The sequence below is a fragment of the Gallus gallus genome, chromosome 17 (genome assembly GCF_016699485.2).
Source record: "Gallus gallus isolate bGalGal1 chromosome 17, bGalGal1.mat.broiler.GRCg7b, whole genome shotgun sequence".
NCBI lineage: Eukaryota > Metazoa > Chordata > Aves > Galliformes > Phasianidae > Gallus > Gallus gallus.
In genome coordinates this window covers 7,282,147-7,295,346 of record NC_052548.1, presented here as the reverse complement: position 1 = coordinate 7,295,346, position 13,200 = coordinate 7,282,147, and the positions used below count along the sequence as shown (strand labels likewise).

General features: G+C 42.0%; 1 protein-coding gene across 3 annotated transcripts in view; it reads left to right on the top strand.

Annotated features, from left to right (window-relative positions):
• AK8 (adenylate kinase 8) overlaps positions 1-13,200 on the top strand; it is a 71,545-nt gene that overhangs the window by 34,399 nt on the left and 23,946 nt on the right. For all 3 annotated transcript variants that reach the window (XM_025141418.3, XM_046901875.1, XM_428077.8), the window contains one exon: positions 11,682-11,823. In XM_025141418.3, the coding sequence (XP_024997186.2) occupies positions 11,682-11,823 (142 nt within the window). The remainder of the gene's footprint in view (positions 1-11,681; positions 11,824-13,200) is intronic.

Here is a 13,200-nt window from a genome sequence, read left to right as displayed (position 1 = left end):
CCATCAAACCACAAGGTAATATATTTTAACTCTAAACTTGCTTGTGGATTAATGGCTCATGGCTGCCCTTTCTAGGAGAGAACTTTGTGATTTAGAGATCCAGCTAACCAGAATGCCTGTCTAACCCACAGGCAAGTGTTCTTAGCCTCTATTATTTGCAATGTATCCAAGGTCTTAAAGTATGGAAATAGCTTCTGTATGAGTGTAGTCTGATTGACTCTGGACCTGTTTGGTATTGTTTAATTTCAGAATCTTTAGTATATACTGTTGTTTCACTTTTTTTCTTAGCCCTATGGAGTGAACTCTCAATGAGTGTTCAAGGCCAGGTTGGATGGGGCTCTGGGCAACCTGATTGAGTGAGTGGCAACCCTGACTGTGGCAGTGGTTTGGGTCTGGGTGGGCTGTAAGATTCCTTCCAACCCAAACCAATCTGTGATTTCTATGATGATTCTATGGGGGGGGGAGGACTGCCACTGTGAACACCTTTCTCTCTAGATTCCAGTTATGTGTGAGATTGGAGTTTGAATGATCTGTCTATTCAAAGATTAATCCTATAAGAGCTTTCTTTACTGTGTGTATTTTATAAACTTCATCTTAGCCATTGAAGTTCCTTAAAGGGGATATCAAAAGCGTTCCCAGGAGAGTAAAATAATCGCACACGTAGTGTTTAGTCTTAAAAATACACACATCCTTAGTCCAAGGCAGCTCCTTTTATTTCAGGAATACACAGTTGAAGTGGTAATCCATTTCTTCCTCCAAATTAGAAATTATTTCAGATTTAGACAAATTTTTTAATATAATATGCAAGGATAGAACTATCTAGTGCTTTTGAATGTTAATGGGAATCATAACTATATTTCAGTGTATCGTGCTAAAAAAACCTCATCTCTTTTGCTCTGTATGCACATATATTTTATTTAGTTGGACACACTACAAAATTAATGGATGAATAAAAATAAATATTATATAGCAATACCAGAAATAATAAGTTCTGTCACTTTGCTAATCCTCCTCTCCTAGGGATAACAAAGAATGAATTTACATTCGTAAACACTAACAAGAATTCATTAATGCCCTCACAAGAGCCTTGGAGAAAATGAAAGAACGTAGGGTACTGAGAAGGAAAGATGGGCTACGGAGTCACAACCAGGTTAACACGAGGGAAAGATTCTTGTGCTATTATTGACTACCTTCCATTTCAAGCAAATGACATTTTTATAGAATTAGTTTAGCAAACAGCAGTAAGTGAGGACAAATACGGGCTTTCACAGTGTGATAAATGTGAAAGCAATTAAAACTTGAAAATGTTCAGGACATTTCTAGTTACAGCACAAGTAAGCTCAGTGCTTCATTTGGACATGCAATCACTCCCATGATTCCATCACAGAATAACCTGGAAACAAAGACAGACCAAGAGAAGTGTGGCACTCAAATCATGGCTAGTCAAAATCAAACCAGTGCCATAAAATCCTGAGGCATGCCTCATATATTCTTAAAATACTTGCCCTGGAGACAGATCTCAGTGTGGTTTCCCTTCTTTTGGACCAACTGATTGCATACAATTAGTCAGCCAGGATACGCCAGTGGAATATGTCACGGTGTCATAAAAAGGCTCAAGAAATAGCTTATTCAAATCTAACTCATTATGGAGTTACTGAGGCTGTCTGCTGTCTATTCTGTTCTAGCTCTGGATGACTAACTCAGATCTCTCCTTGTTTTCAGGATTCACAAACATTCCTTGTTACTGTTTCTTTCCTGTACTGCTGCTTCATGTATACTACATGTATTTCAAGAACAGCTCAAACAATTCTGTTATTCATCCCAGAAGGCAACTCAGTGCATTCCCATTTTCAGTGTTTTCTAGTGTTTGTTTTCTCATAAAGACCTTAGCTGGTTTCATCAAACTTCTCAGTTTTTTTGTATGGTGATTTACTTTGCTTAATGAAGGTAGCATACACATTTTTGAGCCTGCTAATTTTTTAATTCCCAGAACACTCTTGCCTGTGCTAGATATTTTAATATGTGTTTTCAGTTAAAAGTTCAGCAACCAGACCGCCTTCTTTATGTCAGAAACACCGATCTATTCTTTGGAAATTTGGATATTCTGAAATGTGCTGATTTTTTCTTTTAGTACATTGTGGTTTTCTCTGAGTGCTGTGCAATTATTGCTAAATATACCCTGGGCAGAAAGTGACCAGCCTGGAATCTGATACCGGTTTCCTGGTCCCTATCTCCTGTTAGCTTAAATCTTGGTCCATAAAGCTGAATTTAGCACTTACTGTTTGCTTGGTTGCGATGTGAAGACTAATGTGTGAGGGATGAGATGCTCTAAGAGCCCTTCCCAGGCAGTGACCCTTCCCCAGGCAGCAAGAAGACTCATATAAATGAATTCTTGTTATTTGGTTGCTACTGAAACATTGTGAAAAGTCTATTCTGTGGGTTGGTCCTTCCCTTCTAGTGTTTCAGGGCAAACATGGACAAATAATGCATGTACAGACAGCCCATTCACAGTCTCCTCTGGCTTGATGACCTTAAAGGCCTTTGTGCAGGATTTGTTGATCCAGATTGCTGTAATTCTGAGGACTATTCTGCATCTTAGTAATGAAAATAGCAGAAGAATTTTGGCATCAGTCAGTTGAAAAGAAATTTGTTTACTGTTCTATATCTGTTCAATTTTATGTGCCTTTGTGGTGAAATAGCACGGAGTGATCACTGTTAGTTAATGTGTTTGCAAGGCTGCAATAAATGGAGCCAGGAAAAATGAAACGACAGGAAAACAGCACGAAGGGCAGAAAAAACAACAACCCTGAAGCAGAAAGATTTTGCTTTTCAGCTGGGAGAACTGCTATTAGTTTGGGTAATGTTGTTGTTTTTTCCCACCAAAATGAGCGTTCAGGTGGTAAAGGGATTCATGGAAGACAAATAACATCGCGCTGTGTGCAGCCTGCTAGGATCGAACGCACACGATCCGTGGTGGTGTTTTTCCTCTTCCTTTTTCAAGTAGTAATATACGAAGCTGTCCCCAATGGCAGTCTTTGTGTGGGGGGCACAATCCGGAATTCCCTAATTTCTCCTCTTTCCTAATAACAACTATTACCGCACAAACGATGAGTTCCCCCCTTGTTTTCAATTGGAATGGATTTAAAGGGGTGCTTTTTGGTGCCACCTCTGAAAGTCGGGGTCCCCTGGTGACAGTGATCACAGTCTCCCTGAAAGCACTTTGTTGGGGTTGTTTTGGGTTTTTTTTTTTATTGACATCAAATTAATATTCTCATCGCTAAGTGCAAAGCACAGGTTTGACAATAGAGCAGCTTCCTCTTTGTTTAAAAACTTGCAAAGAGTTTTGGAGTTGAAAGGCTGAGTAAATCCTTCTATCTGAGGAGGTAAGCTTCGTGTTATTTCTTGTTTTTAGCAGCGCTGTACTGGTGAGCTGCAAGCTGTCTGAACATCGGAGAGAGACCCTTTGGGAGCTCCATTGGTTTTCAGCAAGTCTTTGCATGCAGTGTGTTTGTACTAGCTGAAGACAGCGCATGGCTCTCTAAATAATTTACAAGTTGATTAATAGACTCACATGGGTATAATTAGAAGAGGGAGAGACAGCAGCTACAGTAACGGGTACAGTGCTTGGGGGAACTAGAGACTTTATTTTTTTTTAAGAAACTTTCTAGGGTGCTGGGCGTTTGAAGATAAGTTGGGAAGAGCTCAGTGCCTCTTCTCTTTTGAAGTGGAAATAGGACAGTTTGAATCCGTCGAGTTTAATTTTTCACAAGCTTTAGGGGCCCTGCAGTGCAACTCCCTTTTTATTATTGAAAAAAACTCTCCATTTTTCTTTCATTTTTCACACACACGCACACACACACACGGACATGCACTGAGTCCAAACAGTACCCAATAAACAAATCGATTTCCTACTTGATTTAAGTTCATCTTATAACAAGGGCGCGCATTCATTTATATACGCATCTCAGTCACACCTCCACCATATAAAGTTATGAAGATATTTATGAATACACCCTCCTTTAATTTATGCATTTTTAAGAAACCTTCACCTCTGTTTGACAATGCTTTTGAAGTAGCTCCGTTTTTCAAGTCAAACTTTTGACTTCTCCTCTGGGACCGCTACAAAGGTTTTTTTATGGAAAATAGGTAGCAGCCTTTTTTCCTACTAGGAGAAAATTGGTGGTCAAGAGAACAAAATAAAATTTAAATATCTATATTTTTTTTTCCTGGTTTAGGTGTTTGTATTTTAATAACAGATGGAAGGTCGTAGAATAGAAAGCTTCACATGGGAGCATGTGGACAGTAAGCTGTCGTCTCCTTTTCTGATTTTTACTTTTGTTCTTTAATGGGTTGAATCCCCACAATGAGGTAAATGAGAGCTGTCCCCCATTCCCTTTATTCGGAAATTGCAATATATTGACTTTCTCCTGCACAACATGCAAACAATGCAAACCTCCTCATGTGGTTACCAGATACGCCAGGTGACACTGGGGAGACCTGGGCACAAAGGTACTCTTTAATGCTGCCCCACTTGGGATTAAGGAAAACAAACAAAAAGAAAAGCCAACAACAAAACAAACCACACCACCACCAAACAAACAAACAGAACCACCCACACGCAAACAGGAAGGCAGATCGGAAGCAATCTGTAGAGTCTGTGTGATTTTAGAGGCTGGTGAGGCTGTGTTCTGAGCTGTTGTGAGGATGACAGTTAGTGGGCATGGCTCTGCCCATATGAGTGTTGCCATCCTCCTGGTTTTGCAGCGACGTTTGCCATTGTCCTTGTCAGCAGAGTATCAGTAGGTGCCTTCATTCACAGAGACGGTGCTGCTGGTGTCGGTGGGTTTGCATGAGGGAGGGGTTCAAGCACTTTGTACATGACAAGAGGTCAGATGCCCACAGTCACCCTTTTGAGTCATCGGGGATCACTATGAACCGCCACAGTGCCACAAAACCCTCCTGGATTGGAGGGAAGCTGTGGCCATCCTGGGCCTCATGCTTATCAGGGCTTTTAAACAGCAAAGCAGAATATCAATTCTGAGCACTAACCTTTTGTTTATTTTGATCTCTATTGCTGACAGTCATTCTTAGAAACATAGAAATAAGTTCTTTATTTTCTTCCTGGCTGCTCTTCTTGCAGCACCAGCTTCTGTGCAAAAAGCTTGAATTGTTTTGTTCTGTTGTTTGGATTTTGGGGTGGAGAAATCACAGTATTTTTATAAGATAAGTGGAAGGGAATGCACATTGGCAGCACCGCTTTTCAGGATCTTTCGAGTTTATCATCAAATTCTAGCTTTGGCTGTGTTTTACTGGGAGTCATATATGTAGAAATACTTTATTATGACAAGCAAAACATTAAATAGCTCTTACGTATCACTTCACATTTTGCAAACGTGATGTTAATTTGCTGTTTTCTACCTCACTGGAAGGTGAGCTGGGGTGGTGTGAGGTGCTGGTCTGATGGTCTGTGTAGCTGAGAGCCCCTGAATGAGGATGGTGGATGGGGGGAACAGCAAGGAGAGCAGGCTGGCACCAAGCATTGCTGCTGGGGGATGACAGACCCCTTAGCATCCTCCTTCTCGTCATATGGTGAAATCTATGTTTGCTATTGAAAGCCAAGGTGTTTTTCACCGGGGCTGTCAGAGTGAATTTCTTCTTTTTTGCACATTGTTGATGTAAAAAAGGGGGTTTTATAGCCCAACTTCTTATCACAAGCCCTGTGCTCTTCAGTAGAGCTGTTGTAGAAATAAGGAAGACGTAGGGAGCTTTGTTGATTACCCTGGAAATGATGCGTTACCTGGGTGAGAACTGTGCTTGCTGTCTGACATTTAGCTGTATTCTCTCTGCAGAAGCTGAAGGAGTAAGAAGCAGTGTTGCAAATACATGATTTCCTGCCAGCTTGAGAAACTTGCAGGTTAGAAACATCCCTTTGAGGCAATTCAGAGCAGCTTTTATCTTGCAGGTGGTAAACTGAGGCAGAAGACCTAAATCAGCTCGAGCCGTGCTGCAGTCAGCGTGTGTTTGGGGCTGGGAACCCAGGTGTGTGGATCTGACCTCGTTGTCAGCCCACTACATCATCCCAGGGCTCGCTGATGGCTTCTGCCATTAGGCAAATACGCAGAGACACTCAAAAACATTGCAGGGACTATTTTAGAGGAGGAAAGCTTTATTTGTTGTTGGCGTGGTGGATGCTGAACTTGGGCTGAATTTCCATTGCTAAACGGAAGGTGCCACTGGCACGTAAAGCAGCACAGGGCTGAGTGCTTCCCCATCCCTGGCTGTGAGCAGGGGTAGAGCTCTGCCTCGGGAGCCGAGGAAGAATGATGCGCTCCTTTCACTTCATCATACGTTTCTGAAAGTCTGAATTTGTCACATATCATCTGGTATTGCCTGATTGATGATTTGGGGTCGTACCTGCTTTAAAAATGCTGTTGTCACTCCTCTTTAAAACGTTTAATTTTTATTAAATGACAACAAACCTCGGGAAAAATAAAAAAAGAAAAATAAAAGATAAAAAAAAGGAGGCTCTGCTATGTTAGAAGAGACCCAAAAAAGATCTAAAATGCATGCAGCCGTTTTATTGTATTGCAATAATTCCTGTTCTTACGGGGAGTCATTCCCAGCAGCGCTGCACACGTGAAACGAGCGACCGCAGGCTGTATTTCTGCGTGCATTTTCCACCCGATGAGATGATTAAATGAGCGTTTACAGCGCTTTGCCAACACCACGCCGGTCTTCTCCCTTGCGTTCGCTCCTTCTCTGCTGGCAACACATCAGCCTCAACGCTCGGGAAGGAGCGATACGTGCGGTGCTCGGGCTCCGCAATTCCGAGAGCCCCGCTATTGAGTTCCGAGGGCCGCGGGGCAGCTGCAGTCGGGCGGTGCTCCCGCCGTGCCGCCGCGGCCGGCAGGTGGCGCTACACAACCGGGAGCGGCGCTCCGGGCCCCGCTCTGCGCACCCCGCGGCCGGAGAGCGCTGTCCTCCCCACGAGGTGCTGCACCGGAGCGGGTCGGACTCCGCACGTCGCCACCGGTAGTGGGGACCGTTGGTTCTATCCAGCTGTTCGCTGTGAGATGGACGAAGTAGTCCCTGAGTGCTGGCGGTAGTGTTATGTGAAAATCTCGGTCGGGCTACGCGACCGTGAGTCGCTACGGAATCGTTCTTGAACATTATTAAATTGGGGCAATCTGAGATCTTAACGTGGGTGAGAAAACGGAGTGCTTCTCTGAAAGGCCCAAATAAAAGTACCTGATGTGAATAATGTGGAGTTTATAGAGCAATAAAATAAGCAAATTGCATTCTTTGCTAATTTTAGGATTGACACCACAATCCGGGAAAGCAGCCTTTGGCAGTAGCTTCTACTCAGGGCAAGATGTTAACTGTCAGGTACTGGGATCGAGCCTCGGGCGTCTGAATTAGCAGTGAAAGTCTTCTGCTAAAAAAAAATCTCTGAGTGAGGTATAAAGGGCAAATGGACAGTATTGTCACAAGGACCTTAAAGTTTTTACAGCACAAAGCTGACAGAATTTATGCCTGCAAATGCATTTATGCCCTCCTTAAAATCAAGGGTTTATAGCATTGGAGGAGTGAGTCAATACCCTTCAGACGTCTGTTTTAAAGAGAAATAGGTGGAGGAGGAATCCATTTAAATATGATAATTGTATAGCTCGGAGCACTGACAGCACCGAAGCTATTGGAGAATAATGCCCTGTAAGCTCTCAAGCACTGTTTTTGCCTCTCAGACTGTGCCTTTAATGTTCCGTTACTTTTGTCTTGAGCAGATGGTATGATTTTGTCAACTGATTGCCTGATAGGGTTTTCTATTAGTCCTGCAGATCTATGGGTTGGGTCAGAGCTAATAGGCCATGCTCCTGTGAGTTTCATGAGAATGTGCTTTTCATGCGAAGTACCTTTTACCTGTGAAAAGCTTTGAAGCTCCGGGAAGTAAATTTATTTTTTAATGGTCTGCTGGAATGTGCTGATTGACAGTCACGGAGACAGGAGCTCTCCAGGTGTCCGTGCAGCAGTTCCAGCACGAGCAGCAGTGCTTCCAGCTTCTGTTCCTGTGCCATGCCTGCCCTTACCCTTGAGCTGTTTAGGGTCACAGCCAGCTGTGTGGTCTAGACCATTAACACGGCCAAAACAGGCTGACAGATAAAGGGGATGTGCTGTGCGCTATTGACATTAGGCAAGAATATAGTTCATTTGTGCATACACTTCTGTATGAAGCTGACGGTGGCCTGGTTCTGCTGCATGTGCCATTTTGGAGGCTCACCGTGCTCCTGCCCCACTGCTTTCCGCATAGGGTGCCATTGGAGCTCTGAAGAATTACTTCTGAGGGTGGGTTTTACTCCTGTACCTTAATTTCGCTCCTTAATAGAGATGTGCTTCCAACTGCCTAGTCTGGATATCTCTTTGTAGCAAACTGTATTTTTTACAAGAAACTTATCTTTGGACCTCTCTAATGATAAAGTAAAATCTCTCCAGAGCCTTATTCCCCCAACTTTCAGAGTTGAAAACTCACACAAGCTTGTGTTGAAAAGGAATTGATTATTCAAAGCTTTCGTGCTTCATAATCTACTTAAAACATGTAGATTGACTGTCTCATCAGAAAAGCTGTAGACTCTACTTTGCTGTTATAGCCCTCTGGGTCATGTGCTAAAGGCCAGGAGACCTATGGCTAGTTGCTTCCAGGCTGTGTGCCACTCCAATTACAGGTTATTAATTTCCATTGCATTCCAGAGACAGTTCCACATGAGTGAAAAGGAATACCATACTGCAGCGTTCTTCATTACTTACTGTCTATTCCACAGCAAAATACTGATTTCTTTCTTCCCTCCTCCCCATTTTTTGTTTCTCTGGCCTGTGGAAGATGTTTTACAGTTTTAATGCAGCCGTTTTAAGTGTGACTGTTCCTGTTCAAGGGCAGCTGATGTACTTTGTAATGCCACTGAACAGCCAACAAGCTATGTTCCCCCATTGTGTTGAAGTGATAGGTATGTTTGCTAATCAAGAGGAGAGCAGAGCTTGCTGTCTGACTTGTTTATGTTTTATTTCTCACCATCAAGCTTTAGAAGGAGGCACAGAAGTATGTAAGCATCTATATTATTCAGTGATATATAGATGTACGTGAGCATACAAGCAATGTGAAGAGTATTGCTGATCTCTTCTCATCAGTCATCACCAAAATTAGCAAGATATCAGGGTTACCACGTAATCCCCAGTACTCCTCGAAAGAACCATCAACCTGGTGTATTGTTGGCTATATTGTTAATTAATTGTTACTTCAACCTGTTAGATTTTTTTTTTCCTCTTGTGTTGGCTTCAGTGTTTTGGTTTTTTTTTTTCAAAAGCAGTCACAAAATGGGAGGATTTTGATCTTCAGGCTTCACAGAAGACTAATGGGAAGTGATCAGACAAAGAGATGCTGCCTGGTTCCCATCACAGTTGCATTTTAACTGCTTGTAGGCTGTGGTGTTTCTCCTCCCCTTATGCAGAATGGAAGCAGTTTGACTCCTGGAACTGGAGAATCTCCAGAGATGTGCTGGCAGCCCAACAGCAGAGTGCACCCACTGTGCCATTGCCGGGGCTCCAAGCGCTTGCCCTGATTCCCTGGAGTTCATCTTGCAGGGAATGTGGGATCATGCAGAATCCCACCTTAGCACGGATTTATGCATGGCTTTGGAGGACTCATTCAGCTCCCTTGCACAACCATCTTTAAGCATTCTGCAAGTTTCAAAAATCACATGTTTTGGCATCTTTGTACATCCATTCCAGCAGGAATCATGATAAAACAGTGTGCATCAAGACAGAAAGTTTAGCATCGCAGCCAGAAATTCATGAGTACTGGGAAAATTCCACCCATCTTTACATGGGAATACATTTTCAGGAAAGAGAAGGTGGGATTTTGTTCTTCTTTTCCTACTGGGATGCCTTGGTTTTGTGTTAGATCTTGTAACCTGGAGGGTGGGGAGAAGAGCTGACCTGCAAACAGCTCTGCAATGCTGCTGCTACCCCCAGTGCCGGCCTGCAGCTCAGCTCTTGGGTAGCTAGATAGGTAACATCTGCTTAATAATATTCCTGCCTGCTGTTAGCTTTATCAGTCCCATTTTTAATGCAATGCCGAGTTTTGCACTGTCATTTTACCCCCTGTCAAGTGACTGGTACTGATTTTATTCCATTCCTTTTTTTTTTTTTTTCTTTTAGCATATGGAGAATAGTACTCTTTAACTTGTTGGGTTTTTTGTTTGGTTGGTTGTGTTTTCTTTTGTTTGTTGTTTTTAATAATGTGAAGCAGGTACCCTCAGTTAATACCCTAATCTGTTTTGTAATTAATTCCCTGCGGTTTTCCTCCATTTTTGCTGGTACATTGAATTCTGAGTGCAATTCTGTAAACTCAGTAATTTGATTACTTAAAGGAGAGGTAATGAATTTCATGATAGAGGTATAAGTCTTTAGGAAATATTAAATTTCAGGGAGCAAATGGATTCTATTACTGTAGTTTAAAACCAGCTTGTATCCAGGGTATAAATGTGCACTGACAATAATATACTCCTCTAAAACACAGGCACGTTGCTGTCAGTTAGTCCTAAAGCGAATTGTATTGTCAGAAATCTGACACATACACTCTCCTACAAAAACCTGTTGTATTTCTGTATGCAGATGTGATGGCAGGGCGAGCATCAAAACATCAGCATCCCACCATGTGGATTTATGTCGTGTTTTTTATTGCTTGTTTCCAGTAGAGGCAACAGCGTATTAGACATAGTGCACAGATGAAGAGGAGAGACTCTCATTGCTTCTTGCAGATCACTTTGGCTGCTTTTTGGGATGCAGCTTGTGGTTTTGCTGCCCTTTCTTTGTAGTTATTTGACAAGAATCCCAACACAATGCAAGATGTCCAGAAAATTAAGTCATGGTTGTTGAAGCTGGGTTACTTAATTCTCCAGTTTGTGTTTGTTGTTTAACAATGGTAAAAATATTTACTGTAAAAATACTTTATTTTCTGAAGTCTGTTATGCAGGATGCCTCCTGTGTATGATTACCTAGAATTCAAAAAGCTACACGGTGATTGTAAGCCCAGCCAGACTCTTGCAGGTATTACTCTGTTGCCTAAAAGATAAATAATAACAGGAAAGAGAACTTCTATATCTAAAATTAGAGTCATCAGCGCTGTAACCACAGTAGTTGAAATACATTTTGGAAATGTATTTTTGGTTGTGAAAGCTTCAAGCCTTTGGGCAAAATGGAGAAGTAGCGCATCCAGCCTGCTGCTGCAGAACCATTATCGTCTCCAAAGTTAAATACAGAATGCTACAGACATTTTTGTTCCCTGATTTTAGGATCAGGTCATTATTTTTGCATTTTTATAAGATTATGGCACACACTTCATTGTGACATCATCCCAATATGGCTGAGAGAAAAAGGACAATGCAGAGCTATCTAGGCATCACTTCTCACCAAACGCTGTGCTGTAATTCTATGGTTTCTTAAGATGTGGGGGTTTCTGTGGTAGCACAGTAGATGTGCAGGCTCAACAGTGATCCTCTCTCCAAAATCCATCATATGTAAAATATGTTTGTATTTCTGTTGTTCCTTTTAACCAGAAGTAGTGGTATGGTTGCCTCTTTAATTGCAGACTCAGTATACAAAAGAAATGTCATCTTTGTAATCCTTTGCAGTCCCAGACAACACTGTTATGAAGATCCTGGAGAAACGCCTAAATGCACCAGACTGCATGACCAGGGGCTGGGTGCTTCGTGGCTTCCCAAGGGACATAGAGCAGGCAGAGAGGCTGCAAAAAGCATGTATTATTCCAAACAGGTAAGATATATATTTAGCACATTACATACATTCCAAATAAGCCTGTGGAGAGATACAGATCTTTACTGACATTATATAGGCAGCTGCAACTTCTTTGTTTATTCCTTCCATATCTAGAAAAGGGGTCTCAGTCCCAAAGAGCTGGAAACAGAGCGTTGGTCTTACAAATCCTCCAGATGGACAAACTGTGGAAGAGAGGAGAGGTTGTTCTGATTATTTGCCTGAGTTTCTCTTAAGGACAAACCATAAAACCATAAGAAATGGATTAAAGTTTGGATTATTTCAGGAGGTGTATTTTTATTTGCAGCAGGAGGGGGATCTACATCCTCTTGCTTTAGCACTGGCATGATGGAATGGAATATATTAGTACTGCAAGGAGCTCGTGAGAGTTTGGGGTTTTGTGAAATAATTAAAGACAACATGAGAATTATATTTTATTTGAGCCATAAAAAGTTGTTCAGAAATGCAATGTAGGAGAAATGAGCATCAAAAGAGAACTTGTATGACAGGCAGATACAGTGGGGTTACTCTTCACAGCTTGTCCACAGGTGGTGAGCATTTGAAATGTTGGTAGACTTATCTATGCTGAGAGGCTCTTCCATTCTCCTTCAGGAGTTCCTGGTTCAATCTATACAACTAGATGACACAATGGCCACTCCCAAGGCACACAGTGGAAATATGTGGTCCTTATGCTTCTAAAAACTTGTTTTTATCTAAGAACAAATGGTGGAAAAAGCGTTTAAGTTGGTGAAGGTATTCTTCCTGTATCTTCTCTGTGGCTGCCTTCATGAAAAAAGTGGAGAAAGAACCTTGATAGCAATGCTAGTGACAGTTAAATAGCATTTCCCATGGATTACTCTTCATATGCACTTAAAAAGTAGATCCATAGTCTCTTGAACAAGTATCTGAGCACATGAGATCATTGTGAATGCTCAAGTGTGTGCAGGAGGGTGTTCCTTCGCAGGGCTGGGACCTCATCAAGTGAGAAAGAACAACTCATTATAAGATCTTCCATGTAGAAATTTTGCACTCATCCATTTCTTCAGCTTCCATTTTCTTTAAAGAACGATGCACGTTCAGATCTGAGTTAGGAATTTGGCCCTTACTATTTTACACAGAGCTTGAAGTAGGGGACAAAAATAGGCATCATGCTACCTGATTGATTTTGGAGCTGTTATTTTCCATGCAGCTGAAGCAGTAGGTGTATGAGGGAGAGAGGGTGATTATAAACAAAAGGACATATTGCAGCATAGGATAGCAGGGCAGTAATTCAGTTGCAGTTGTGATGCTAGTTATAAAACACTATCTGCAGAGGTGGTGTTTCTGACATCAGGAGAAAACCCTGATAGAGTTATAGCCTTGAAATCAATCTGGGAA